We start from the raw sequence: 27,359 nt of genomic DNA, 5'->3' as shown, positions 1-27,359 counted from the left end.
ATAACAGCATAATGTGAATAAGATGGAATGGAAATTAGGTGGTAAGAGGCTCATCAAAATTCTATGATAAACTAGAAAAGAAAAAGAGATTTCTAGGCATTAGCTTGATCACATCAGAGATTTCTTTACATAGCTCTTAATTTAGGGGTACGCATTTGGAAGAGATTTCAATAATAAACTAGAAATAAAGAAATAGAATTAAAAAAAGACCTTAATGCAGGATGTATTTGTGCCTTTTATATGCTGGGAAAAGTCGAATTTTATATCAACAAGCAATGTGTTTAAGCAAAATATGAGTGAGATGGAATGGAAATTAAGTGGCGAGAGGCGCATCAAAATTACTATGAGGCAAAGGCACCGTAAGTTCACGTTTGAGGTCAACCCAAAGAAGAAGAAACAAAAGGTTTGGTTACTCTCTGGTACTATTGGGCTTTCTACATGGTGGTAAAATGTACACATAGCAGAACCCAGTCAGTATAAGATCTATATAAATATTTGTTATGTATGTATAAACAGAGTTCTCAAATTAGGATAAATGAAAGCAACCAGAAATTGCAAATAACGTGAAAGAAGGGCAAGACTTTCTCCATCACGTGGTGGAAGAACAAGGATATAAAAGCTCCTAGACCAGCTTTGTTAAAGTGAGTCTCCTAATTAATCAAGGAGATTTATTTCCTTGATTAATTAAGGGATTTACTTTCCTATTTTTATATAGTTGTCAAATCATTGTATAATTAGGAGATACTTTCCTAATCCTTTACTATATCTAATTCCTTGTAAAGCACTCATGTAAACTATTATATATACCTTCTTATGGAGAAGAATAAAATAAGAACCTAAAGTATTCAAACCATATTCATATTTTAGCATGCTATAAGAGCAATCGATTCTCGGTTGTCTCTAAATTCTCATATCCAGATTTCTCCTCCCCTCCTCTTCAAGGGGGGGAGGGGGAGTGAAAAATGATATGTTTCTCTTTATCATGGAGGTTTTGCCTCTTTGTTGACTCCAACATACCCTTCTCTTCAGGGGGAGAAGAGAATTGAAGAGAAGTTTCGGTGTCCTTTTAGCCGTGTTCACAGGGTTTCTGTGAGCATCAACGCCGATTAAATCCGAATATGAAAGAAGTTGTGCGAGCTGAGGTATTAAAGTTATTGGATGCTGGAATAATTTACCCGATTTCATATAGCAGTTGGGTGAGCCCAGTTCAAGTTGTACCGAAAAAAGGGGGTATTACAGTGGTGAAAAATGATAAGAATGAGTTAATCCCGACAATAACAACTACAGGATGGCGCGTCTGCATAGATTACAGGAAATTAAACACTGCAACAAGGAAAGATCACTTTCCCTTGCCTTTTATTGATCAGATGTTGGAAAGACTTGCTGGGCATTCATATTATTGTTTCTTAGATGGATATTCTGGGTATAATCAGATTCCGATTGCACCTGAAGATCAGGAAAAGACGACATTCACATGCCCATTCGGTACGTTTGCATATAGGCGCATGCCCTTCGAATTATGTAATGCCCCCGCCACCTTTCAACGTTGCATGATGAGCATCTTTTCAGACATGGTGGAGCGCTTCATTGAGGTATTCATGGACGACTTTTCTGTTTTTGGCTCATCCTTTGATTCTTGTTTACATAATTTGGCAATAGTTCTGAAAAGATGTGAAGAAACCAATTTGGTTTTGAATTGGGAGAAGTGCCATTTTATGGTGCAAGAAGGAATTGTCCTAGGGCACAAAATTTCAGCCAAAGGAATAGAGGTTGATAAGGCAAAAATTGATACCATAGAGAAATTGCCACCGCCCACTACAGTAAAGGGGATTCGAAGCTTTCTGGGTCATGCTGGATTTTATCGACGATTTATCCAAGATTTTTCCAAAATCACGAAGCCCTTATGCAATCTCCTTCTTAAAGATGTGGAATTTAATTTTGATTCAAGCTGTTTGGAAGCATTTAATGTCTTGAAAGAGAAGCTTACTTCTGCACCTATCATTGTCGCACCGGATTGGGACTTGCCTTTTGAGATTATGTGTGATGCTAGTGACTATGCGGTAGGGGCAGTTTTGGGTCAAAGAAGAAATAAATTACTTCATGTAATTTATTATGCCAGTCGTACTTTGAATGACGCCCAGCGGAATTATACCACCACGGAGAAAGAATTGTTAGCAGTAATCTTTTCCTTGGATAAATTTCGATCCTACTTGATTGGAGCAAAGGTGATAGTGTATACCAATCACTCAGCTTTAAAGTATTTACTTTCGAAGAAGGATGCAAAACCAAGATTAATTCGCTGGGTACTATTGCTCCAGGAATTTGATCTTGAAATTCGAGACAAAAAGGGGTCTGAAAACGTGGTAGCTGACCATCTTTCGCGGCTGGTCAGTGAGGCAGAGGTGAGTGATGACGCAACACCCATTATGGAGACGTTTCCTGATGAACAGTTATATGCTATTCGATCATCTACAGCTCCTTGGTATGCTGACTTTGTGAATTATTTAGCTAGTACTATCATTCCAGTTGATTTATCGTTTCATCAGAAGAAGAAATTTTTCTCCTTGGTTAAACATTATTATTGGGACGATCCGTATTTGTGGAAACATTGCCCTGACCAAGTTATACGGAGATGTGTGCTTGAGGAAGAGATGGAAGACATATTGCGGCATTGCCACACATTGGCGTGTGGGGGGCATTTTGGTGCATCCAAAACCGCTGCCAAGGTATTGCAATCCGGATTTTTCTGGCCAACTTTGTTCAAGGATGCCTATGCATTTGTAGCTGCCTGTGATCGATGCCAACGCACTGGAAATATTTCTAGCAGAAATCAGATGCCATTGAATAATATTCTAGAAGTTGAATTGTTTGATGTATGGGGAATAGATTTCATGGGACCTTTCCCTGAATCTTGGAAGAACAAGTACATATTGGTGGCTGTTGATTATGTGTCGAAATGGGTTGAAGCCGTCGCTCTCCCTACTAATGATGCCAAGGGTGTTGTCAAATTTCTCAGAAAAAATATTTTCACCAGATTCGGGACTCCGCGTGGCATCATCAGTGACAGAGGTACACACTTTTGCAATCGTCAATTCAATTCTCTTTTGGCTAAATATGGTATTACCCACAAGGTTACTACTCCCTATCATCCACAAACTAGTGGACAAGTTGAAGTTTCCAATAGAGAATTGAAACGAATCCTAGAAAAGACGGTGAGTGCTTCAAGAAAGGATTGGTCACTGAAATTGGATGATGCATTATGGGCTTATCGAACAGCGTTCAAAATGCCAATTGGCATGTCTCCTTATCGTCTAGTTTTTGGGAAAGCTTGTCACTTACCGGTTGAGCTAGAACATAAGGCATATTGGGCACTCCAAACACTCAATTTTGACATGATTGCAGCAGGAGAAAAATGGGCAATTCAATTGAATGAGATGGATGAGCTTCGTAATGAAGCTTATGAGACTGCCAAGATCTACAAGGAGCGTACGAAGAAATGGCATGATAAGCATATTCTAAGGAAGGATTTCTCTGCTGGTCAGAAAGTTCTCCTATTTAATTCCCGCCTCCGACTTTTTCCTGGGAAGCTTAAATCACGTTGGTCTGGACCATTTACAATATTGCAAGTGTTTCCTTCTGGAGTTATTGAAGTTAGGCATGACGAAAAGGGTACTGTTTTCAAAGTAAACGGCCAACGAGTGAAGCCATACTTGGAAGTCAATTTTGATCAACAACGGACTTCCATTCCTCTGCATGATCCAGAGTGATGACCTCGCAAGTCGGGCTGGGGACTATAAACTAAGCGCTTGTTGGGAGGCAACCCAACTAGGTACCTTCTTTCTTTACCTTTTTAATTTTCATTGTGGTTTGTTTCCCGCGTTCTTTGCTGTTACTATTCTTTGTCCTTGCTTCTATTTTCTTTTTAAACATTGAGGACAATGTTTGGTTTAGGTTTGAGGTGGGTAACATTCGTTTTATTTTAAATTTTTTGTTTTTTTGTTTTTGTCTTTTTTTCGAGTCATGCAAAACATTGGTGTTTCTGTTTCGTTGAAACTGTTTTGTTCTGTAACTGAATTGAAGATTTGGCCCGCGTTGCCTTCTTCAGTTTTTCGTGCTGAATCCATCCATATAAGGCCCGTAATTTTCTGACTTTTCATTTGAAAGTTACAACTATTTTTCCAAACAAGGGTCTGGAGCAGGAAATTTTCTGCGAGTTTGCAATGGTATCTGTGGTTAACATCAGTTTTCGTGCAATTCTAATCTGTGTTATGGGATTTTATCTAAAACAGAAGTTGTGCATTTGTTTGTCTGTTGTCTGAGCATGTAAGGCTTGTGAAAAAAAAAAAAAAAAAACTTTTCAATACTTTGTGAGATACTCACTGAAAACTGATATGCAGTCAAAACTAAAACGAAGCAGGTCTTTCTGAAACGTGAAATCTAGTTAAAGCTACTACTTTTTCTTGCTAATGGAGATGTATATGCCATGTTTTGATCATGAATGCTTTACTAACGTTTTGCCAGGAAGGGTTATTGCATTATAATCTTTGCACTTCACAATACCATACTCGTAATGTTTTGGTGGACAAGGGTGCTATGCTCGAATGAGTATGGAATATTAGTGGAGACTACCTTTGTGAGATAATTGAGCCAAAAGCCATTCTTTGAGAGGGGTTTTATTGTTTCTACTCTTAAACACTCTTCTATGTTGTTCTTAATTAGATTGCTCTCATTAGGTTTGTATTGGATACTAAAGAATTCTCTTATTTTTGTAGGTACGTCGCTTCCAAGTTGGATGGACCATGAGAGATGATGTTAGGCTATGCATGTTTTCACCCTCTAAAAGACCTTTCATCCTACCCTTTTGTGTGCATCATTAGCCCCTTTGTAACCAAACACTTAGCCTTTCTTTCACCACCCTTATTATCTTTAACCTATACAACCTGTTTCTAAGCCATACCTTATAACTTAGGATGTGCCAAAGTGATGAAAATAAGAAGGTTGAGCTCTACACCAAAGAATTGGCGTGTACCGAGGTGTTTGTGCAAAAATTGCAAGAAGAAAAAAAAAATAAGTTTAAGAAAAGAAGAAAGACAAAAGAAAAAAAAACTGTATTTTGCAATTCAAAAGAATAAAAGTTCAAAATCACTCCAAATGGAGTAGGAAATATGCACAATTCCTGGACGCTGAGTACTACAAAATGTCTAAAGGAGCTGGCCGTGTATGTGATCTTGAATAACGCTTTGGTATGTCCTAAGTTTTCGTTATTCCTCTCCTTTCTTTCATACCCCAAGCCTAGCCTTTCATTACAACCTGAGTAGAAGACCTAACTGATCTTTTGGGAAATCTTGCTTGGAGGTGAGGTATGTACTCTAGTTCTTAGTATTCGATTCTTTTCATGAGACATTATTTTCAGAAATTTCCATTCTTCAAGCTAAGCATATGTGTTAATATTTGATTTCCATTACATAACTTCATACACATATGTGACATTTGAGTGTACGCCTAGGATTCCGAGAGAAAAAAATATAGAGTTATATCCGGTGAGGATTAGAGTCAAGGCGAAATAATTCCATGGCGTTCGAGTGTCGTTGTCTTTAAGCTTGGATGTTATGGGTTTTGGTATTACACGTTACACTATGATGCAATGTACTCAAAGTGGCATAGCTTTAGTGATGCATATGTGATTAGCATGCATTGGTTTTTATTAGCTTGTTAAAAGTGGTGCCTTTAACGACTTTGTTTTGCAGTAAAACGTTTGTGGGTATCGTAACTGGTAAACCCTCAGGAGACACAACTCCTCCTGCTAGGGGCACCTAGAGGTTTAACGGCTTGTGGCACATGCTAAGTGCCATCGAGATTACCTGCGAAAGTGGTTTAGTTAGATTTTTGTTTTGTGTTTGTTTTTGTTTCTGATTTTGCTCGAGGACTAGCAAAAGATAGGTTTGAGGTAGTTTGATAGATTCATATTTTGCATATATAATCGATCTCTATTTGCATAGTTTTCGTGTGAAATTGGTTAGTTTAATGTGATTGGTGAAGATTTTGTAGGAAATCATACTTAGCAAGGCTTTGGAGGAAAAACTATAATTTTGGAAGCTTAAGGGATCCAAATGGGTGGAATTATCAACTCAACAAAGTATCAAGAATTCACTCTGTCATTTCATCAAACACATGGAGTGCATCTGTGCAAGTGTCAATTTATATCCACAACTGGTCTCAGTGACCAGCGCCAGAAAGATTGAGCTAGAGAAGCTTACCATCACATTGCTGCCTTTCTCATGAAGAAGAACCCAACGTTGATTGTTGACATTGTAGAAATGGTGGGCTGCGTCATCTAAGCAATTACTGAGACATTAATGTCAAAATAAAGAGATGGCTGAAAGGAAAGAAAGCAACGCGCATGAGAATTACATTATTGTAATCATTAAACGATGATTGGCTTTGCAAGTGTGAAGCAATTGTGGCTTACCTTGTTGATTGAGCTGCCAGCGTCAGCTACTTTTGGAGCAAGGTGTGGATATCGGCTGGTTTCCTTCTTCAAGTTGGAAGAATTTTTCTCCAATTACAACCGCAGCTTTTCCCTATATTCTCTACCCCAAAAAGCCCAATATGAGTTTCCCTATTTTGACTTGGAAAATCCGTATTTTGAAAGTCTCAGTTGCACCCAACTCTCCACAAAACAACTTCCTATTTTGACTTGGATAATTCCCAAGTCTGCCTCAGCCGTACTCTATTCTACTTTTCCCCCTCTGTTTGGTTGCTTTTTGGCTTTCCTATTATTCATCTAACTCCTAATTAATTATTATTCTTCTTTCTCTTTTGGAGAATTTTTTTTGGCCTATAAATACTGAGCTTTAACCTAAAGCCCAGGGAGTTCGGAGGATTATTGGGAGACCATAGACTACAAAGGCACGAGAGAGAGTTTTAGAGAGAAGAAGACAAGACCTGGAGCTAGAGTTGCTGATGTGCAGAGATTAAATCCTCAATTGGTTTTTTCTTTCCTATGACACTGTTTATCATGGTTTTTATTAAAGTTGTCATGAACTAATTTCTTTTGCTAGGGCTACGATGTAGCCTAGCCATGAATACTCAATTACTTTAGTCAATGTTAATTCCAAGTATTTTTCCATGTTGAGTATCTATTACCATGCTTAATGCTTTGAATGTTTGGCCAACATTTAATTGTTTTGATGCTAAATTGACGATAGGGATATCCAATTTAGGGTTGCTTCTTGTAATAGATGCCATAAGTTACATGATTAGACAGGGATGTTCGTCATGACTTATGTGGTTGTTTTGCAGATTTTTCAAGGAGTTTAATGGGTTCTTATTATCTTAATTCCATCACTAGGGATAGAGTGGGTTGGTAATAAGAATACTTTTGGTATAATCAGGGATGGAGTATCGAATAAAGTAGGGAAAATCGACTGTCAACGTGGAGAATAATTAGGATTAACATGCTAAGGAAATTGGGTAGAATTGGCTATGGTGAAATCGGAAGCTCTAGTGCTCTCATAACTTGAATCTTACTACTTTATTGTTCTATGCTTGCTTTTATTCATTGTTTTAGTTAATTAATCAACCAAATCTCATCATTCAATTGTTCAAATAAAGTCTTGGGTTAATCACAATTGGTACTTAGTAAATTAAATCACTCTTCGTGGGAACGACATTTCACTTATCACTGTATTACTTGTGCGGATTGTGCGCTTGCAATAAATTTCACAACAACTGCACCAATTGCTGCGGAGGATGAAAATCTTCCCCATGTAGTGCAGTGGTCCCTTTTGAAATCAAAGGGGTGTGCAAGTTGCAACTTCAACTTGCATGTCTTAAATGGTGATGGTTTATAATTTCTGGATCAATCCAGTATTAATCACTATCAATGTCATTATCATCTTTACTTTTAGGGGCCGTTTGGTTCATGGGAAAGGAGGCATAGGAATGGGAATTCAATTGCTTTCCCATGTTTGGTAAGTCCGGGAATGGGAAACGGATTCCTGGCACATGGGAAAGTAGGGGGGAAAGTGGTGCCCCCCTCTTAACTGGGGTTTTGCTTTCCCTCCTCATGGGAAAGTTTGGGAAAATGTGCCAACATTCAATGCACAATTTTCATGACTATTTTGTCCCTATGAACAATATATAATTACAACGTATCATTAAATGCATTCTTTTTTTATTTGATTTAATATGGGTATAATTGGAAAATTATACAAATTTTGTTTTCCATTCCTACTCAAAACAAACATGGGAAAGGAAACAAAGTGAAATCTCCCGATTGCTTTCCCAACATTACCAAACGTGGGAAAGGAATCTTTCATTTCCATTCCTTGGGAAATGACATGGGAATTGATTTCCCCTCAAATCCATTCCGTGAACCAAACGGGGCCTTAGACTTCCAAATAACGTGAAATAAGGGCAAGACTTTCTCCATCACGCGGTGGAAGAACAAGGATATAAAAGCTCCTAGACTTTGACCTAAGTGTCACTGTTTTGCTTGTTGACTTACCTTTTGATAATTGGCCAAAACCCTGGTGTACGTTCATTTCATTATCTTTAAGGACGTGTTTGGTATTTACGAGTGGATTGCTCATTACATTAAAGATATGTTGACAGAATTACATGGATTAGTCAAGGTGGAATTAGGAATTTTTCAGTGAGTGGGTTAGCTAAAATTTTTTAGCTTAACATTTAATGAATTTTTTTTTCTAAAAAAAATCTTACCTTTGTACTTTGAATCTGTTTAAATTTATTGGCATCTACTAATCAAGCTTCTAAAATGAAAAATGCAAAAATATAAGTAATTATGTTTTACATATATATATATATGTTGTAAACACAAGAACAATAGAATTAGGTTAACATATTATTCCGTTCTTGAATGAGAATACATATAAACTTGAGAAAATAATATTTCCCTAATGTGTTGTAGTTGAGGGCGAGCCATATAGGTTTTTTTTTTCTTCTTCAAAAATCTTTTGCCGAAGCCAACATATAATTTCCCCCCCAAAAAAATGTCTGCAGGTTTAACGAAGGATAAAATAAAAGGCTGTAAACTTGTTGCGGTGGGCCACGTAGATATGGGTGGCCGTGGTTCCGCCCATATACCAACTTGTCTCTAGAAATCAGTTTGTAAGAGCAAGCCCCGACTCAAAAAAGTAACACCAATGATGATGAATAGTGGGCTCTAAGTGGCTCGGCCATCGGAGGGTTACAACCACACCTATATATGTAGGAACTCGGTTGAAGCCACTAAAACCTGCGGAACCCACTCATTTTTGGACTATAGGCACGCGTGAACATAAAAAACTGATCCTCAATCGCGCAAGACTTCTGGCTGCTCCATTACTCACTGAATAAAGACTTTTTTTATTTTTTATTTATTATTTTGCAAATAACTGGCTGCTCCTAATCACTTTTATTGTTTTTTTGGTTTTGCAAATCAACGTCTCTTCTTTTATTGTTTTTTTTTCAATCACTTTTTTTTCTTCTAATTTACCATTTTTTTCATTAAAACCCAGTTCATTTCACTCAAATTTAAACTCTCTTTTTTTTTCCCCTCTAATCATTTCTGCAAACAACGTCTATAAATCAAAATGTAGTTTCATAATCTCGTTCAAATATTTATTTATTTTAGTTAAAATGTTCATAAGAAAAAAATTAACAAAATATAAATATACATGAACAAAAAAAAGTAAGGACATAAATCAAATTTCTTCATAAAAAAATTTAGAGCCCAAATATAGAGCCTACCACCATTGCGGGAAAGATACTTTTAAAACACCGAATATTCCTTTTGATCTCTAAAAGGGGGCTATTGCGGGAAAGATACTTTTAAAACACCGAATATTCCTTTTGATCTCTAAAAGGGGGCTCTATCCACCATATTTAGACCCCCACCATTGGGCCTGTCCTAAGGGTGTCCAAGAGCTAATTTTCTGACTGCACCAATTGCTGCTGCTGAGGATGAAAAATCTTCTCCATGTCATCCATTTGAAATCAACTGCGTGTGCAATTTGCAACTGCAACTTGAATGTCATGATGGTGATGGTTTTATAATTTTTGGATCAATCAATTTTGTTTTTGTTTTTGTTTTTAGTTGAAGTAGATAGTAATATTAGAAAGCACCGAAGGAGAGCAAAAGCACACTAATGTCAAATATTAATCACTATAATTATGGTCATTGCTAGGGGTGTCAATTTCCTATACAACCCATTACACGACTCTCGAAACTCGCACAAAAAAAATACGACTTGAACCTGCACAATTAATAATTGGCTAATTTTCGGGTCAACATGTTATGACTCGTTTATTAAACGGGTGTGTTTCGGGTCAACCCGCCAACCCGCTAAAATACCTGTTTAACCTGTTTATTAAACGGGTCGCTTAAATTTATCTGAACATCTTCTACAAGGTTGCAAGTCAATGGTTGTGGTTCTACAAGTCAATGGTTATTTTACTAGAGAACTTTAACCAACACGTTCTACAAGTTTGCAAGTCTTTTTCCTTATCATCACTTTAACCTGCAAAGAACGTGAAAGAAGGGCAAGACTTCTCCATCACGTGGTGGAAGAACCTCAGTGTCATCGTTCTTATTTATTGTCTCTCTATCCATGACGTTCTTATTCATTGTCTGATCCTTATTCTTGAAAATTCAAAATCGCTAGATTTGCATCCACTTTGGAAGCCCACACGAAAATTAGCATTGACCTTGACAAGTCATGCTTCCAAATTTCCAAACCGTGTCTTGAAAAAAGTTGGAGAATTCTTTGGAGACATAATTAAATTGATTGTCACATTCAACTAGCTACTGCAGAAAATAAAAAAGCCATCCCTATCTTTTCCTTTGTATGACCAAAAAAAGATATTTTCCTTTGTATGCGTAGTATGGGAATACTTTATTTAAATATATATATTTTAAAAATAATAAATTAATGGAACAGAGTTTTTGCAGTGAATCCAATTGCAGCTTCTGTTGTAGATTTTGGAGTACTTCCTGGGCCAAACACCAAAAAGCCAACACAGTAGATCACCCAATTGCCATTTCAAGACTCACAGAGAAGATCACCCAATGCTTGCTTTTATGCTCATTGCTGCACTTGGCATTGAAACTTTCCTTTTTAAATATTAAAAAAAAAACTTAAAAAAAGTGACCAAAATGCAAAGATGCTACAAGCAAATACATACAAGTGCTCTTGAACAAAAAAAAAATACATACAAGTGATATTAGGAGAGGGGGATTCGAACACGACCTTAAGTGCAGGGTAGTTATGTTTAACCACTTGAGTTACAAGCCCCTTGCGCAAGTATATTTTGTTTGGTGACAATACAAATTTAACAAACATTAGCATTTGGATTTGGATGTAATTGTTTTTTTCTCAGTCGTTTGACACTTTCCAAGTTGTCTTGAGCAAGATTGAGGCCTTACCTTAGCTATAGCTGAGAAGTGATAAGAAAACAAGGTACGGAATAACGGAATATGTTTTTGTCGTATGTCACAGATTCATTAACAAACAAAACCATGGAAAAGATAATTAGATTTCAGACTTTGGATGCAATATACAATCTTAAAGTTAAACCCACATCACGGGTTTTTACAATTTTCTTTTTAAAAACCATGTGTTTGCAGCTAACGGCAAAGCATTGACCTTCACAAGTCATGCTTCTAAATTTCCAAAACGTGTATTGCAAGAAATAGAAAAAAGTTGGCTTCTGGGAAATTAGTTGGTCGTCACATTCAACTATTTATTGCGGAAAATAAAAAGTCATCCCTGTCTTTTCCTTTGTATGGAGTATGGATATGGACCACATTATTCAGTGAATCCAATTGCAGCTTCTGTTGTAGATTTTGGATACTTCTTGGACAAACACCACAGAAAAAAGAAAAAGAAAAAAAGAAGACAAAATATGGTAGTCGCACTTCTCTCTTTTCATTTTCAGCAACATCAAGGATATAACGTGAAAGAACAAGGATGTACATAAAAAGTTCACAGTTTGGTGTTTTCCCGTAAACATTTCCAATTCTTGAAAATTCAAAATTGCTAGACTTGTATCCACAATACTTTAGCATGCATTTGACATGTTGTCATGATAACATATGAGACTCTCATCTTTTTATTACTATTAGGATGTGCATCAACGGATCATAGTCACTAAGGCCATCCCCAATGGTTGGGGCTCTAAAAAGGGTTTAAAGAGCCCCATTTAGAGCTCCGATGGAATCTTTGGGGCTCTAAAGGAATCTCTCCCACAATGGGGGGCTCTATATTCATGGCGGGCTCTATATTTTTTTTATGATGTAATTTGATTTACATGGTTTTTTTTTTTTTGTTAACTATTTTACTTTAATGTTTATTCATGTTATGTTAGTTTTTTTTTTTGTGAACATTTCAACCAAAAAAAATCAAAATTTGGACAAGATTTGGAAATCAACATTTATTTCATAGATACAATGGTCATCCCAAAGTTGGATATGGATCCCTTGCAAAGAACGTGGGCCAGCATGCAAATCAACAATCAACTTTGCAAATTTGTTTTATATGGGCCAACATGCAAAGAACGTGGGCCAGCAGCAAATCAACAATCAAATTGAAGGCAAGTATGCCTTGTACAGTCGCAGGCAAGTGAGAAATAACACAAAAGTGGGCTGCAGCTTTTTCAATTGGTGGGTCCCACTCGATTTCAGGGGCTTCAACCAAGGTCATACATTTAGCTACTACTCCGGCTGGGCTTTAAGTTTTAGAGCCCCAAATTTGCACCATTGGGGATGCCTTTTTAAAGAGGGTTTGTATATATTGGAGCCTTGTGGTGGTTGAGCCCCATATAGAGCCCCCATTGGGGATGGCCTAAGCGCACATGAGTGTTGAGTCTAGCATGTAAAAATTTATCTGAACATCTTCTACAAGTTTGCAAGTCCATTCAGATTCTGGTAGTAGGTAACGGCATTGATGCATTCTCATGACTTTGGCTACCAAAGCAAAATACCAATAGTAAGGATTTATTGATTGTACTACACTAGCCTACTTCTACTGTTGGTGCTGTATTATATATTTGTATTTTTTACACATTTACAAATTACATGGAATGGATTTTGTATCAGGTGCTTCATACTGTTTTCTTTTGTTGGCTCCTTGAAGGCTGAATTTTCTGATTTGATGTAAATATTAAGCTTAGTGTTAAGTGTAGGGTGTCCAATGGTTTTAAACCATTTCGACATACGTGTCCTAACATTTAAAAAAGGTTTGCCAAGAGTGCACCATGCTGCGGAGGATGAAAAATCTTCTCCATTTACGTAGTGGCAACTAGTGATGGTTTATAATTTCTGGATACTGGTGATGGGTTATAATTTATGGATCAATCAATTATAATCACTGTATCATTATCATCTTTCCTGTTAGACCTGCAACCAATGTGAAAGAAGGGCAAGACTTCTCCATCACGTGGTGGAAGGACAAGGATATAAAAGCTCCCAAATGTCACCGTTTTTGCCTTTTGACTTAATCTTGTTTGTTAGTGTACGTTCATAGCCATATATCTTTAAGGACACGTTTGGTGCTTGTGATTTGATTGGATTTGATCACTCGTTAAATTCAAGATATGTTGTGAATGCTAACAATTCTATATTTTGTCCAAGTTGAAAGAACTACATGGATTACTTTATGGTAGTTGAAAATTATAGGAGGAAAAAATTAAAATTCCGAATTATGTCCCACCCAGAAATTGCAAAGAACGTTAATATATAGTCTCTCCATGACGTGAAGAACAAAGACGTGTGTAACCTCCTAGACCCACTTGATCTATAAAGTCTATTTAGAGTCTTGGTTTTATATGCCTGCAGTCTGACAACCTATCCTAAACCCACAAGTTGAGAGCTCATTCCTCTTGCCTATAAATGGAGCTTCTCTCCCTCTCATTTGATAGGATACATACATATGTATCCTGTCCTCGCTCTCTATCCTTGACCCTTGGATCTCGTTGTTCCTGACCCAACTCACAAGTTCCATATGAAAGCACTCAGCTATAAGTCTCAGAGTTTAGTAATTTTTTTTCCCATATATACATTGCCAAAACCTGCTGCTCTTCTGTCTACATTGTCAGCTGATATTTGAGCATTTCCAATTTTCAAGAATTCAAAATCACCAGACCTAATTATATCCACAATAAAATTACTCAATGCATTATTTATGTACGTCTGGAAATTGGAATACATTTAGCATGTTGATATTATAATACACTTGTGAGGAGTTTGGGTTGTCAGGAATCACCATACAACATATGGGTCTCTCAACTTGTTATTATTATTACGAAATGCATCAACGGCTTATAATCATTAAGCGCACATGAGTGTCGAGTCTAGCATTACATTTGATCACTTTGCATAAACGCAAAAATGGAACCTAGAATGAGACCTACATTTGCCTTTTCAGGTTTAGGTTTCAATCTCAAAATATTGAAAATTAGATTAAAAGCTATAAGTGCTAGGGTTTATTATGAATAACCCACATATTTACAATTTTCAATGTAAACCCATTGACCATCTTTCCACATCATCAAATTTACCATATTGAGCTGATGAGTCACCGATATTTATGGTTTATAATAATCAATATTTGTGTGTGCCTATTTTAGCCTCTTGCAGTTTTTTTGTTGTCAATCCCTAATCTTTATTACACTTTGATTTCTATTTCCTTTTGTACTCGATTATGTACATCGCTCGATATATGGTCTGTACATCAATATGCCACATAGGTATGTTTTCCCACATACGGAGGCTAGCTACGGTCATTTGCTTCCCAAAACATCCTCTCCTCCTACCCTTGCGGAGGCTGCGGCTGTCAGAGAAGGTATGAGGTTTGCTCTATATATGGAGTGTATGTTCAAAATTCAAATTCAGAATTTGGGACTAACAAATACATCAAATTAAGCACTTTTAATTGTACAAAAAAAAAAAAAACACTTTTAATTGTATAAAAAAAATAAAGTGCTTTTAATTTGTTTCCATTATTTATCTTAAAGGGCAAAATAGTCATAAAAACTAAGTAATACAAAAAAAATTAGGTTTTTATTCTATAACTATAATAGGAGGGTTTTTCCCAACACTTTGGTCATTGACTGAGTTTATATTGAAAGGCCCCTTCAGAAAACTAAAGCAAAAAAATATAGACCAAAAATCAGCATTAGCTCTCACATGAGCGCTTTCCTAACTTGACATGTACCATGCGGCTTAAGCAAACTGTGAATAAAATGGGATGAAAATTAGGTGGTGAGAGACTATTCAAAATTTGATGAGGTAAAAGCACCAATAGTTTCGTAAATAGAAGTATCTCTTTTTAACTTCATTTCTTATAAGATAGCCAAGAGTGAAAAGAAAAAAAACAAATGTCAATATACCATCCTAGTTCCCTAGATTTATTTTATAGACAGCAAGTGCATGTTAAATTAGTTACGATAGAAAGAAGCACACATGCTTAGTGTTATTGTTTTTTTTTTCCTTTGTTTTGACAATCTTGACAGCACGAGAGAAATTTATTGATGAAATAAAATAGTAACACCTAGAAGGGACGACAAGAAGCAAAGCCCCTCGTGAGAGACCCAAAATACAAAGTGCGTAAAGCACGCTAATACAAAACAAGCCAAACCAAATAAAAAAAACTAGCACAAGCAACAATTTAAAAGCTGAGACAAGTTCCAAAAGTAAGCTTCAGCAGCACCAGGAGGACCAGTAGCCCACCAGAACACGCATGCACAATTTTTATTTTCTCTTCATATCACAATCTCCCTTGCCAACGAGCTACTTTCAATCCAATTGTTAACGCTACCTTCTCTTTGACGTTGTCAAAGAAATTAAAATAGGCAAACCTCCATGACTCCTTTAGGACCAACGTTCCACAAACAGCCCAAAAGCCTACTATAAAACCAAGTGCCATGCTGACGTAAAACCAAAACCCTTCCTTATCATCTTTACTATGATCTTCTGCAGGAAAAGTTTGTCCTGTTTTTGTGTCATCTGTAGGGCATACAGTTGAAAGAGGAGCCCCACACAGGGACGGATTGTGTTCATAAATAGATGGATCATCGAGGGTTTGGAGTTGGTTTCCGGAAGGTATTTTTCCAGTCAAGTTGTTGTGAGATAAGTTCAAGTGAGATAGGAAGGTTAAAGAAGAAAAGTTTTGAGGGATATGTCCTGAAAGCTGGTTGTGTGAGAGATCAAGAGTTTCAAGCTAGCGTAATTTTCCGATGCTTGAAGGAATCTCTCCAGTTAATCGATTCATCGACAAGTTCAACGTACTTAATTCAACCAGACTACCTACTTGTTCAGGGATTTGACCTTCAAAACTGTTTGACGAAAGATCAATCATGTTTACCCATATGGCTAACTGGCGATCTCCATATTCGAGCTCTTTCCCTTTTGACGTTATTGTTGTTTTTCCATAATAGTCTTCATGCGAGAAGAAACTTTGGCATGTATCATTAACTTCAACTAGACAAGTCATATTTTTTAGACACTTAGGAATGGTCCCTGAAAAGTTGTTGTGAGCAAGGTCTAGGACGTGAAGGTGTGGAAGATTGCAGAAATGGGGAGGGATATGCCCGCTTAAAAGGTTGGATCGCAGTTGTAACACTTCCAAGGTGGATACATTTGATCCAATCCATAAAGGTAGGTTTCCAGTGAATTTGTTGCCTCCAAGATTAAGTATGATCAAAGAAGTGCAATTTTGTAAGGAAAAAGGAATCTCACCACTAAAATTATTATTATTCACCTTAAATGTTTCAAGAGAACTTGGGATATCCATTGAACTCGGAATATGACCAGAAAGATTGTTGTGTGAGACATCAATAATGATTATTCCACTCCAAAAACTCCACCGTTGAGGGAACTCTCCAAATAGTTGATTGTTTCTTAGCGAAATGACTTCCATATCCTTCATGTTGCAAATAGAGAGTGGAATAGTACCATTCAAAAGATTCTCAGAAACATCCAAATATATCAATTTGGGCATCAATTGGTCTAAATTGGAGGGAATTGGACCGGAAAATAAATTGCTTTGAAGATCAAGGGAGATGACATTAGTGGGCCAAAGTGGAAGTGGGCCTTCCAATTGATTATGACCCAAATTGATACTCTGTAGCTTTGGAAACTTTAATTGTGATGGAAGCCTTCCACTGAAGTTGTTGTAAGATAAATCCAAATATTTGACTTGGGAAGATATCTTCGACAACCATTCCTTTGGTATGGAATCCGAGATGAAAGTATTACTAAGGCTGACATCTACTAGTTCAGTCTGAGATTGAAGCATTATCCAAAAACCGGGACCCACTTTGCAGTCACTTATATCAAGGTTGTGGAGCTTGAAAGGAGGAACCCAATCATAAGCCACGTTTAAAATGGGGCACATGGGCTTCTCTATTTCAACCTTGGAAATTTGAAGAGCTTTTAATCTGGTGAGATTTGTGAAATGGGCTTCCGTTAGAAAGCCTTCACATGAATTCCAAGAAAGATCTAGTGTAACTAGCTCGGAGAGTTTTCCCAAACTTTCTGGAATGGAGCCGTTCCTATAGCTACCAAAGAGACTCAATGTTTGCAAGGATGATAAGTTTCCAATAGATTCTGGAATTGAACCCCAAAGTAAAAGCCCCGAAAGGTATAAATGCTTCAAACTTTTTAACATTCCTAAGGAGGCCGGCAGTTGGCCTTCCAGCCCACAATAAGACAAATCTAGTGATTCTAATGCTATTGTATTATTTGGATAATTTGACAAGCTCCAAAAAAACTCTTCAATTTTCTCACCAGAAAAACGGTTCTCCTGAAGACTTAAAAACTTCAATTTGCACATATTTCCAATGACTCTAGGAATTCGACCTTTGAGGCCCAAATCAGTTAAATCTAGGTATTCCAAAGATTTGAGGCTTGCAAGTTCAACAGGAAAAGGACAATCGAAAGAATTCGAGCTTAGATCAAGTTTTCTAAGGCTGGTAAGATTGAAAAGCCAGTTGGTAAATGAAGAAGTATTGAAGAAATTATATGACAGATCAAGGACCGAAAGTGAAGTGAAGTTAATCTTCTGTAGTGATAGTGGAACTCTTGCGCTTTCCACCAAGCAACTAGATAAGTGTAACTCCAATAAGGAAGGAAGCATGTTAACATGGTGCAACAAATTTGTAACTCCTACGCTGCTAAGATTCACTCGATTGAGATTGAGGTATTTTAGGGAAGAGAGATGAGAAATCCAATTCAAGTTTTTGGAATGTGTTCTAAATGAGTGATCAAGATCAAGATAGTTCAATTTTGATAAGTTACCGAGAGAAGGGGGAATCTCTCCTGAAAATGATGCAGACGATATATTGAGATACCTCAGACTTTTAAGCTCCCCAAAGAACTTAGGGATGTGAATCCCATCAAAATCATTGTAGCTTAGATCCAGATAATTTAAATATTTCAAGCTAAGCAAAGAAGAATTTATCTTACCTCCCAAGCAAGACTGGTTATAAGCCAACTCGTCCCACTCTTCATCATACCATATGAGATGATATGGATTCCGTAGGCTCAGTTTCACCACATGACCGGTGCGGTTGTTGCAAGAAATTCCTTCCCATTGACAGCAATCGTGATCCACCCAAGAAGAAAGCCTTCCAGAGGGATCCTTGAGATCCTGTTTAAAACTGAGAAGCGCACTTCTCTCTTCCTTGATGCATGATCTCACACTACTAGTGCTTGGAACTCCATCAACCAAACAGAAACAGAAGTGACTGCTAGTGTGCAGATATGAAGATGCCAAAAACAAAAGGAGCAAAAAGTGGGAAATATAGAGAGGGTTGAATAAGTTTGAATACAAAGTATCCATTATGCAAATAAAGTTTCTCCCAATTTGTTTGTTGCGGACGGCTACTCAATGAGTGAACTCATATATAGGAGGCAAGGCAAGGAGCGTGTAAAAATTTATCTGAACGTCTTCTACAAGGTTGCAAGTCAATGGTTATTTTACTAGAGAACATTAACCAACGTGTTCTACAAGTTTGCAAGCATTTTTCCCTATCACTTTAACCCATCACTATCATTATCATCTTTGCTGTTAGACCTGCAAAGAACGTGAAAGATGGGCAAGACTTCTCCACCATTTGATGATCATTAAATTCAAGATATGTTATATTTCTAGATTTTTTTTCCCAATGTGTCCCTCCCAGCAATTGCAAAGAATGTTAATCGATGACTTTCTTATTCATTGTCTCTATCCATGACGTTGTTATTCATTGTTTGATCCTTGTGCATTTCCAATTCTTGAAAATTCAAAATCGCTAGAATTGTATCCACTTTGAAAATCTTCCCCATGTAGTGTAGCGGTCCCTTTTGAAATCAAAGGGGTGTGCAAGTTGCAACTTCAACTTGCATGTCTTAAATGGTGATGGTTTATAATTTCTGGATCAATCCAGTATTAATCACCATCAATGTCATTATCATCTTTACTGTTAGACCTTCAAAGAACGTGAAATAAGGGCAAGACTTTCTCCATTACGTGGTGGAAGAACAATGATATAAATGCTCCTAGACCTTGACCTAAGTCTCACTGTTTTGCTTTTTGACTTACCTTTTGATAATTGGCCAAGACCCTGGTGTATGTTCATTGAATTATCTTTAAGGACGTGTTTGGTATTTACAAGTGGATTGATCATTACATTAAAGATATGTTGACAGAATTACATAAATTAGTCAAGGTGGAACTAGGAATTTTCCATTGAGTGGACTAGCTAAAATTTTTTAGCTTAACATTTAATTATTATTATTTTTTTAAAAAAATCTTACCTTTGTATTTTGAATCTGTTTAAAATTTATTGGCATCAACTAATCAAGCTTCTAAAATGCAAAATGCAAAAATATAAATAATTAAGTTTCACATATATATTAGTTGTAAACACAAGAACAATAGAATTAGTTTAACATATTATTCCGTTCTTTTTTTTTGATCAAATAGAAAGATTCATTCAACCGTAGCACCAACCAATGATAACGTTTACAAATGAACGGAGAGCGTTAGTGTGGCCTCATTAAAACCTTGCCATCCAAAACCCCCAATGGGGGAAAATCCGGTCAAGGAAAAAGAGTACCACCGCATCTCAAAAACAAACAATGAATTACACCATAGCTATATCCTTATCTAAAAGAATGCTTAACCATGGAGGAGCACGGTCTTTCCAAAAAAGGCGAGATCTCACTCTCAACCCATGCTGAGCTAGACTATGTGCCACCCCATTACCCTGCCGGTGTTGGTAGAACACTCCAGCCACCTCTCGATCAACCATTAACCGACGAACATCCTCCACCACATTACCAATATTACTCCACCAATCCAAACCATCTTTAAGCATAGAAACAGCTTCTTGAGAGTCAAGACCAATGGTAAACCGAGTAAAACCCATGTATCCCATCATCAATAACCCTTCCCGGACAGCCACTAACTCCGTGCCCAAAACATCCAAACCAGGTGGACCAAACGATGCGAAACCACAGATAAAGTTTCCAGCGTGGTCACGACAAACTCCCCCCAGACCCCGATCACCTTGCTCACGTCCCACAGCCCCATCACAGTTAAGGAGAAGAGTATTGACCCGTGGTTTCAACCAACGGGCCTGCGGAGAGACGAGGGGGAGCTTGGACCGCTCCTCACAAGATTTAAACACTTCCAGCATTTCCATCGTGTTTTCCACCATATTATCCACCCGTGTAATCTGTTTCCCATGCAAAGAATCATTACGTAGTTTCCACGCACTCCACACACAACAAGCAAAGCGCTCTAAGTCAGCTTTCGACAGCATTGAAGCCACAGCCTCAAAAGCATCGGCGAAGGTGCCCCCCGCCATATTAATTCGCCGGATGAAATGGGTACACTTCCATAGCTTTTGACTCATTTTACACGACCACAAAGCGTGGAAAGCATCTTCAGGATAGTTCCCACACCTTGAGCACACATGAGACGGAAGCACCCTTTTCTTAAATAAATTGACTGCAGTTGGCAAAATTTCAGTACATGCCCGCCACAACAGCATCTTAATTTTGTTGGGGACATCTAGCTTCCAAATTCGCTTCCAGAAGCCTTCTTGAGCACTCTGATCCGATCCTCCCACTCCAAAATCCTCATCGCACTGCCTTACCGCCACACGATACCCAGTTTTAACGGAATATTTCCCGTTCTTTGAGAAAAACCAATATTTGCTATCACCCAGCTGTGAAACTGATCCCAAAGCGATGCCAGTAATGATATCCCGATCTTCCAAACTAAAATGTTGCTCTAACAGTGGCAAATTCCAAGAGCGAGAAGCTGTTAGAAGGTCAGAGACCATAGACGTCTGCTCCAGCCCTCTAGTCATCAACGGTTTAAACGTAAATGGTTTTGGAATCCACTTATCTTGGAGAACACGGATAGAAGCTCCATTGCCCACCCTCCAAAGCAAGCCATACTCAATAACCTCACGTCCCCACATAATAGATCTCCATATCAGTGACGGCGAACTCCCCAAACTAGCCTGCATAAAATCATCCTCTGGAAAATATCGGGCAATATTTAATCCTCAAAAGGCTCACTGGGCTACAGCCCAGTTTAGCCGTTAACATAGTTCCGCCCTTGCTCATAGTAATTTTGATGCGCCTCTCACCACGTAATTTCCATTCCATCTCGCTCACATTTTGCTTAAACATATTGCTTGTTGATATAAAATTCGACTTTTCCCAACATATAAAAGGCACAAATACATCCTTTATTAAGGTTTTTTTTAATTCTCTTTCTTTATTTCTAGTTTATTATTGAAATCTAATGCGTATCCCTAAACTAAGAGCTATGTAAATAAATCCCCAATGTGATCACGCTAATGCGTAGAAATCTATTTCTTTCTAGTTTATATCATAGAATTTTGAGAAACAGGCCAAATGTGTTCTTGGTGCTCGTCAAGTACAAGAGCAAGCAAGGGCCATACATTATTATTCAATCTAACAATCACATAACTAAATTCCAAATTCTGGCACTGATTACTGGATTAATACAGAAAAAAATCCATTATGTGCATAATTAAGAATTAATTATGCTTTTAATTCTACGTGCTTCTTAAAACTCAAAAGAGACAAACCAACCTACAAAGGGTATAAGATCCTTTTAGTTTCCATCAGTGTATTGGATGCCCTCCAGCTCTGCAAGTTGAAGCCAAAAACTTATGGATCCATAGAGAAAGCCAATAGTACTAGAGAGTAACCATACCAAACACTTTTTTTTGTTTTTTTTTTTTGGGTTGACCTTGTTTTTTTGGTAAATCAAACATGAACTTTCGGTTGCCTCATCAAACTTTGATGAGTCTTTCACTACCTAATTTCCTTTTCATCTCATTCACATTTTGCTTAAACATATTGCTTGTTGATAAATAACTCAACTTTTCCTAGCATATCAAAACACACGATTTTCTTCTATTTTATTAATGGAGGATTAGGGGATTCGAATTTGAGATTTCTTTCGACATTCGAAAGAGAGGTACCACTAAATTGGACTAGTTGATACACAACACCAAGCTAAGAAAAGATGATGTGAGAGATATAATGCTAATTTGGTGGTCCAAAATACTTTTATTGTCACATGCTAGCATTCCCCATGACAAAGTTAATTAAGGAATGACACATGCTAGCACTCCCCTTCACTATAATAATGAGAGGTAGATTTTAAAGAGGCTTAAACGTCTTTGGAGAGAGAGAGAGAGAATATGTAAGATAAAATGATGGACCCAGTGAGAAGGAGAAGCTCCATGGAATGAGCTCTCAACTTGTGAACTTCCAAAGTTGGTTTAGGTTTTGATAACAAAAGATGTCTATTTATATAAAGCAAAAAGCAGAGAATGGTAAAACATTCAAAATAACAGAAGATGTCTTTGGTCAATGCAAACATTAAGAATTGAAATTATTAATTAAATGAGGATAATATGGTAAATTCACACTTCTTGATATTAAAAAAATTAAAATTAAAAGAAAAATCAAATCATGGACTCTATTTTTATGGAACACAACTACCTATTATTATTTTTTAATTCCAAAATAAATAAATAAATTTTTTATTTTATAAAAACCTCTCGTAGGCACGGAAGCGCGTGCGAAGAGGCTAGTATATAATGTATTGTTAAACTTGTGGACTTCCAAAGTGGATACAATTCTAGCGATTTTGAATTTTCAAGAATTGGAAACGCACCAAAAAAAAAAAAAGAAGGATCAGACGACGAATAAGAACCTCAGACGACGAATAAGAACCTAGATTAAAGTTCTTTGCAATTGCCGGGTGGGACACATTGGATTAAAACACTAGTTTGGACAAAATCTGGAAATAATGCAATGAACGTGCACCACGTTTTGGCCAATTATCAAAAAGTAAATCAAAAAGCAAAACATGAACCACGTGATGGAGAAGTCTTGCCCTTCTTTCACGTTCTTTGCAGGTCTAACAGCAAAGATGATAAGGAAAAATGCTTGCAAACTTGTAGAAGACGTTCCTTGCCTATATATGAGTTCACTCATTGAGTAGCCGTCTGCAACAAACAAATTGAGAGAAACTTTATTTGCATAATGGATACTTTGTATTCAAACTTATTCAACCCTCCCTATATTTCTCACTTTTTGTTCCTTCTGTTTTTGGCATCTTCATATCTGCACACTAGCAGTCACTTATGTTTCTGTTTGGTTGATGGAGTTCCAAGCACTGGTAGTGTGAGATCATGCATCGAGGAAGAGAGAAGTGCGCTTCTCAGTTTTAAACAGGATCTCAAGGATCCCTCTGGAAGGCTTTCTTCTTGGGCGGGTCGCGATTGCTGTCAATGGCAAGGGATTTCGTGCAACAATCGCACCGGTCATGTGGCGAAGGTGAATCTCCGGAATCCATATCCATGGAATCCATATCCATGGAATATTGAAAAGCTCAAGGACATCATCCAGTATCCACATTCATATATTTGGACGTATGATGAAAGGTGGGACGAGTTGGCTTTTAAGGAGTCTTATTTGGGGGGTAAGTTAAATCCTTCTTTGCTTAGCTTGAAATATTTAAATTATCTGGATCTAAGCTACAATTATTTTGATGGGATTCACATTCCTAAGTTCTTTGGGGAGCTTAAAAGTCTGAGGTATCTCAATATATCCCATGCATCATTTTCGGGAGAGATTCCCCCTTCTCTCGGTAACTTATCAAAATTGAACTATCTTGATATTGATATCTCCTCCTCTGATTATGCTCCATCAATGCATTCTAAAAGCTTGAATTGGCTTTCTCATCTCTCTTCCCTAAAATACCTCAATCTCAATGGAGTGAATCTTAACAGCCCAGGAGTTCCAAATTGGCTGCATCATGTTAACATGCTTCCTTCCTTACTGGAGTTACACTTATCTAATTGCTTCATTGAAAGCTTTCCACTATCACTACAGAAGATTAACTTCACCTCACTTTCGGTCCTTGATCTGTCATATAATTCCTTCAATACTCCTTCATTTCCCAACTGGCTTTTCAATCTTACCAGCCTCAGAAAACTTGATTTAAGCGGGAATCCTTTCGGTGGTCCTCCTCCCAGTGAACTTTCAAGCTTCAAATCTTACCAACTGCCGGACTCCTTAGGAATGTTAACAAGTTTGCAGCATCTCAACCTCGAGAGTCTCTTACTTTGGGGTTCAATTCCAGAATCTATTGGAAACTTGTCATCCTTGAAAACATTGGACCTGTCTAATAATAATATGAACGGCTCAATTCCAAAAAGTTTGGGAAAACTCTCCGAGCTAGATAAACTAGATCTTTCTGAGAATTCATGGGAAGGCAATCTAACGGAAGCCCATTTCGTAAATCTCACCAGATTAAAAGCCATTTCAATATCCAATGAGATAAATGCAAAGTCCATGTCCCTCGTTTTAAATGTGGCTTATGATTGGGTTCCTCCTTTCAAGCTCCACACACTTAACATTGGAGACTGCATAGTAGGTGATGGTTTTTGGGTATTGCTTCAATCTCAAACTGAACTAGTATATGTCCGCCTTCGTAATACTTTCATTTCATATTCCATATCAGAGGAATGGTTGTCGAAGATATCTTCTCAAGTCAAACTGTTGGATTTATCTTACAACAACTTCAGTGGAAGGCTTCCATTACAATTGAAGTTTCCAAAGCTCTATCATATCAATTTGGGTCATAATCAATTGGAGGGCCCACTTCCAATTTGGCCCACTAATGCCTCCTTCTTAGATCTTCAAAGCAATTTATTTTCCGGGCCAATTCCCTCCAATTTAGATCAATTGATGCCCGAATTGACTCATCTTGATGTTTCTGAGAATCATTTGAATGGTACTATTCCACTCTCTATTTGCAACATGAAGGATATGGGAGTCATTTCGCTAAGAAACAATCAACTATTTGGAGAGTTCCCTCAACAGTGGAGTTTGTGGACTAGAATATTCAGTGTTGATGTCTCACACAACAATCTTTCTGGTAATATTCCGAGTTCAATGGGTTTCCCAAGTTCTCTTGGAATATTTAAGGTGAATAATAATAATTTTAGTGGGGAGATTCCTTTTTCCTTGCAAAATTGCACTTATTTGACCATACTTAATCTTGGACATAACAAATTCACTGGAAACATACCTTTATGGCTTGGATCAAAAGTATCAAGCTTGGTAGTGTTACAACTGCGATCCAACCTTTTAAGTGGGCATATCCCCAATCAGTTTTGCAATCTTGTCAACCTTATGGTCCTAGACCTTGCTTACAACAACTTTTCAAGGACCATTCCCAAGTGTCTGAAAAATTTGACTACTCTAGTCAAAGCTAATGTTGTAAGCACGAGTTTCCCGATCTTTGATACATATAATGGACAAACAACAATAACGTCAAAAGGGGAAGAGCGCGAATATAGAGATGACCATTTAGCCTCGTGGGGATACATGATTGATCTTTCGTCAAACAATTTTGAAGGTGAAATCCCTGAACAATTAGGCAGTATGGTTAAATTGAATACGTTGAACTTGTCGATGAATCGATTAACTGGAGAGATTCCTTCAAGCTTCGGAAAATTACGTTGGCTTGAAACTCTTGATCTCTCACACAACCAGCTTTCAGGACATATCCCTCAAAACTTTTCTTCTTTAACCTCCCTATCTCACTTGAACTTATCTTACAACAACTTGATTGGAAATATACCTTCAGGAAACCAACTCCAAACCCTCAATGATCCATCTATTTATGAAGGCAATCCGTTATTGTGTGGGGCTCTTCTTTCAATTGTTTGCCCTGGAGATGATACACGTTCAAGACAGACTTTTACTTCAGAAGATCACAGTAAAGATGATAGCGAAATGTTTTGGTTTTACATTAGCATGGCATTTGGTTTCATTGTAGGCTTTTGGGCTGTTTGTGGAACGTTGGTCCTAAAGAAGTCATGGAGGTATGCATATTTTAAATTCTTTGACAACGTGAAAGAGAAAGTAGCCTTAATAATTGCATTGAAAGTAGCTCGTTGGCAAGGGAGATTATGATACGAAGAGAAAATAAAAATGTGCATGTGTGTTCTGGTGGGCTACTCGTCCGACTGTTGCTGCTGTAGCTTACTTTCGAAACTTGTTTTAGCTTTTAAATTGTTGCTTTTGCTAGTTTTTTATTTGGTTTGGCGTGTTTTGTATTAGTGTGCTTTCCTCACTTTGTGTTTTGAGGTCTCTCACGAGGGGCTTTGAGTTTTTTTGTCCCTTCTAGGTGGTACTCTTTTATTTCTTTAATAAATTTCTCTCGTACCGTCGAGATTGCCAAAACAAAAAAAAAAGAAAAAGAAAACAATAACACTACATGTATGCTTCTTTCTATCGTAACTAATTTAATATGCACTTGCCGTCGATAAAATAAATCAAAGGAACTAGGATGGCATATTGACATTTGTTTTTCTTTTCTTTTCACTCGTCTATCTTATAAGAAATGAAGTTAAAAAGAGATGCTTCTGTTTATGAAACCATCAGTGCATTTACCTCATCAAATTTTGAAGAGTCTCTCACCACGTTACTAGCACCCAATACGCGTACATCAATTCCAAATACATCCGTAACTAATGCATTGCCTAGGTACAAATATCAGTGCCTTTATATTATTATATTATTTTATTATATATTTGTAATCCATCCTCCATCCGTGCCTTCAAAACATTTATGGTTTTTTTTTTTCCATTTCCAATTAATTTCCTTTTCCTTCTCTCAAAACCTGCTATCCAATTTTTAATTGGGCACAATTCAATTATATTTACCAAGTCACATTAATGTATTCAACAAATAATAGAATCTAGTATATATTTAGTCCTTTAAAACGGAGTTAGGTCAAAGAAAT

The 27,359-nt window shown here is 37.2% G+C and overlaps 2 protein-coding genes and 1 pseudogene across 2 annotated transcripts; 1 reads left to right on the top strand and 2 right to left on the bottom strand.

Annotated features, from left to right (window-relative positions):
- Positions 1 to 16,220: 16,220 nt before the first annotated feature.
- LOC148295207 (uncharacterized) lies at positions 16,221 to 17,396 on the bottom strand. Its single transcript, XM_088252424.1, has one exon. The coding sequence runs from the start codon at positions 17,394 to 17,396 to the stop codon at positions 16,221 to 16,223; it is 1,176 nt and encodes a 391-aa protein (XP_088108550.1).
- Positions 17,325 to 19,130, bottom strand: LOC148295206 (receptor-like protein EIX2; annotated as a pseudogene).
- Positions 19,131 to 23,467: 4,337 nt separating this feature from the next.
- Positions 23,468 to 26,812, top strand: LOC148295205 (receptor-like protein EIX2). The gene has a single exon (XM_088251320.1). It carries the CDS (start codon positions 23,585 to 23,587, stop codon positions 26,525 to 26,527), a length of 2,943 nt encoding a protein of 980 aa, XP_088107446.1. The 5' UTR covers positions 23,468 to 23,584; the 3' UTR covers positions 26,528 to 26,812.
- Positions 26,813 to 27,359: the final 547 nt, after the last annotated feature.

This window comes from Prunus avium, chromosome 4 (assembly GCF_965620075.1).
Source record: "Prunus avium chromosome 4, drPruAviu1.hap1.1, whole genome shotgun sequence".
In the NCBI taxonomy this organism is placed as follows: Eukaryota; Viridiplantae; Streptophyta; class Magnoliopsida; order Rosales; family Rosaceae; genus Prunus; species Prunus avium.
The sequence above is the reverse complement of the archived record's forward strand: the minus strand, read 5'-3'. Positions and strand labels throughout refer to the sequence as shown.

Coding starts and splice junctions, on each gene's coding strand:
- LOC148295207 (XM_088252424.1), bottom strand. CDS start 17,396: ATGTGCCCCATTTTAAACGTGGCTTATGATTGGGTTCCTCCTTTCAAG.
- LOC148295205 (XM_088251320.1), top strand. CDS start 23,585: ATGGATACTTTGTATTCAAACTTATTCAACCCTCCCTATATTTCTCAC.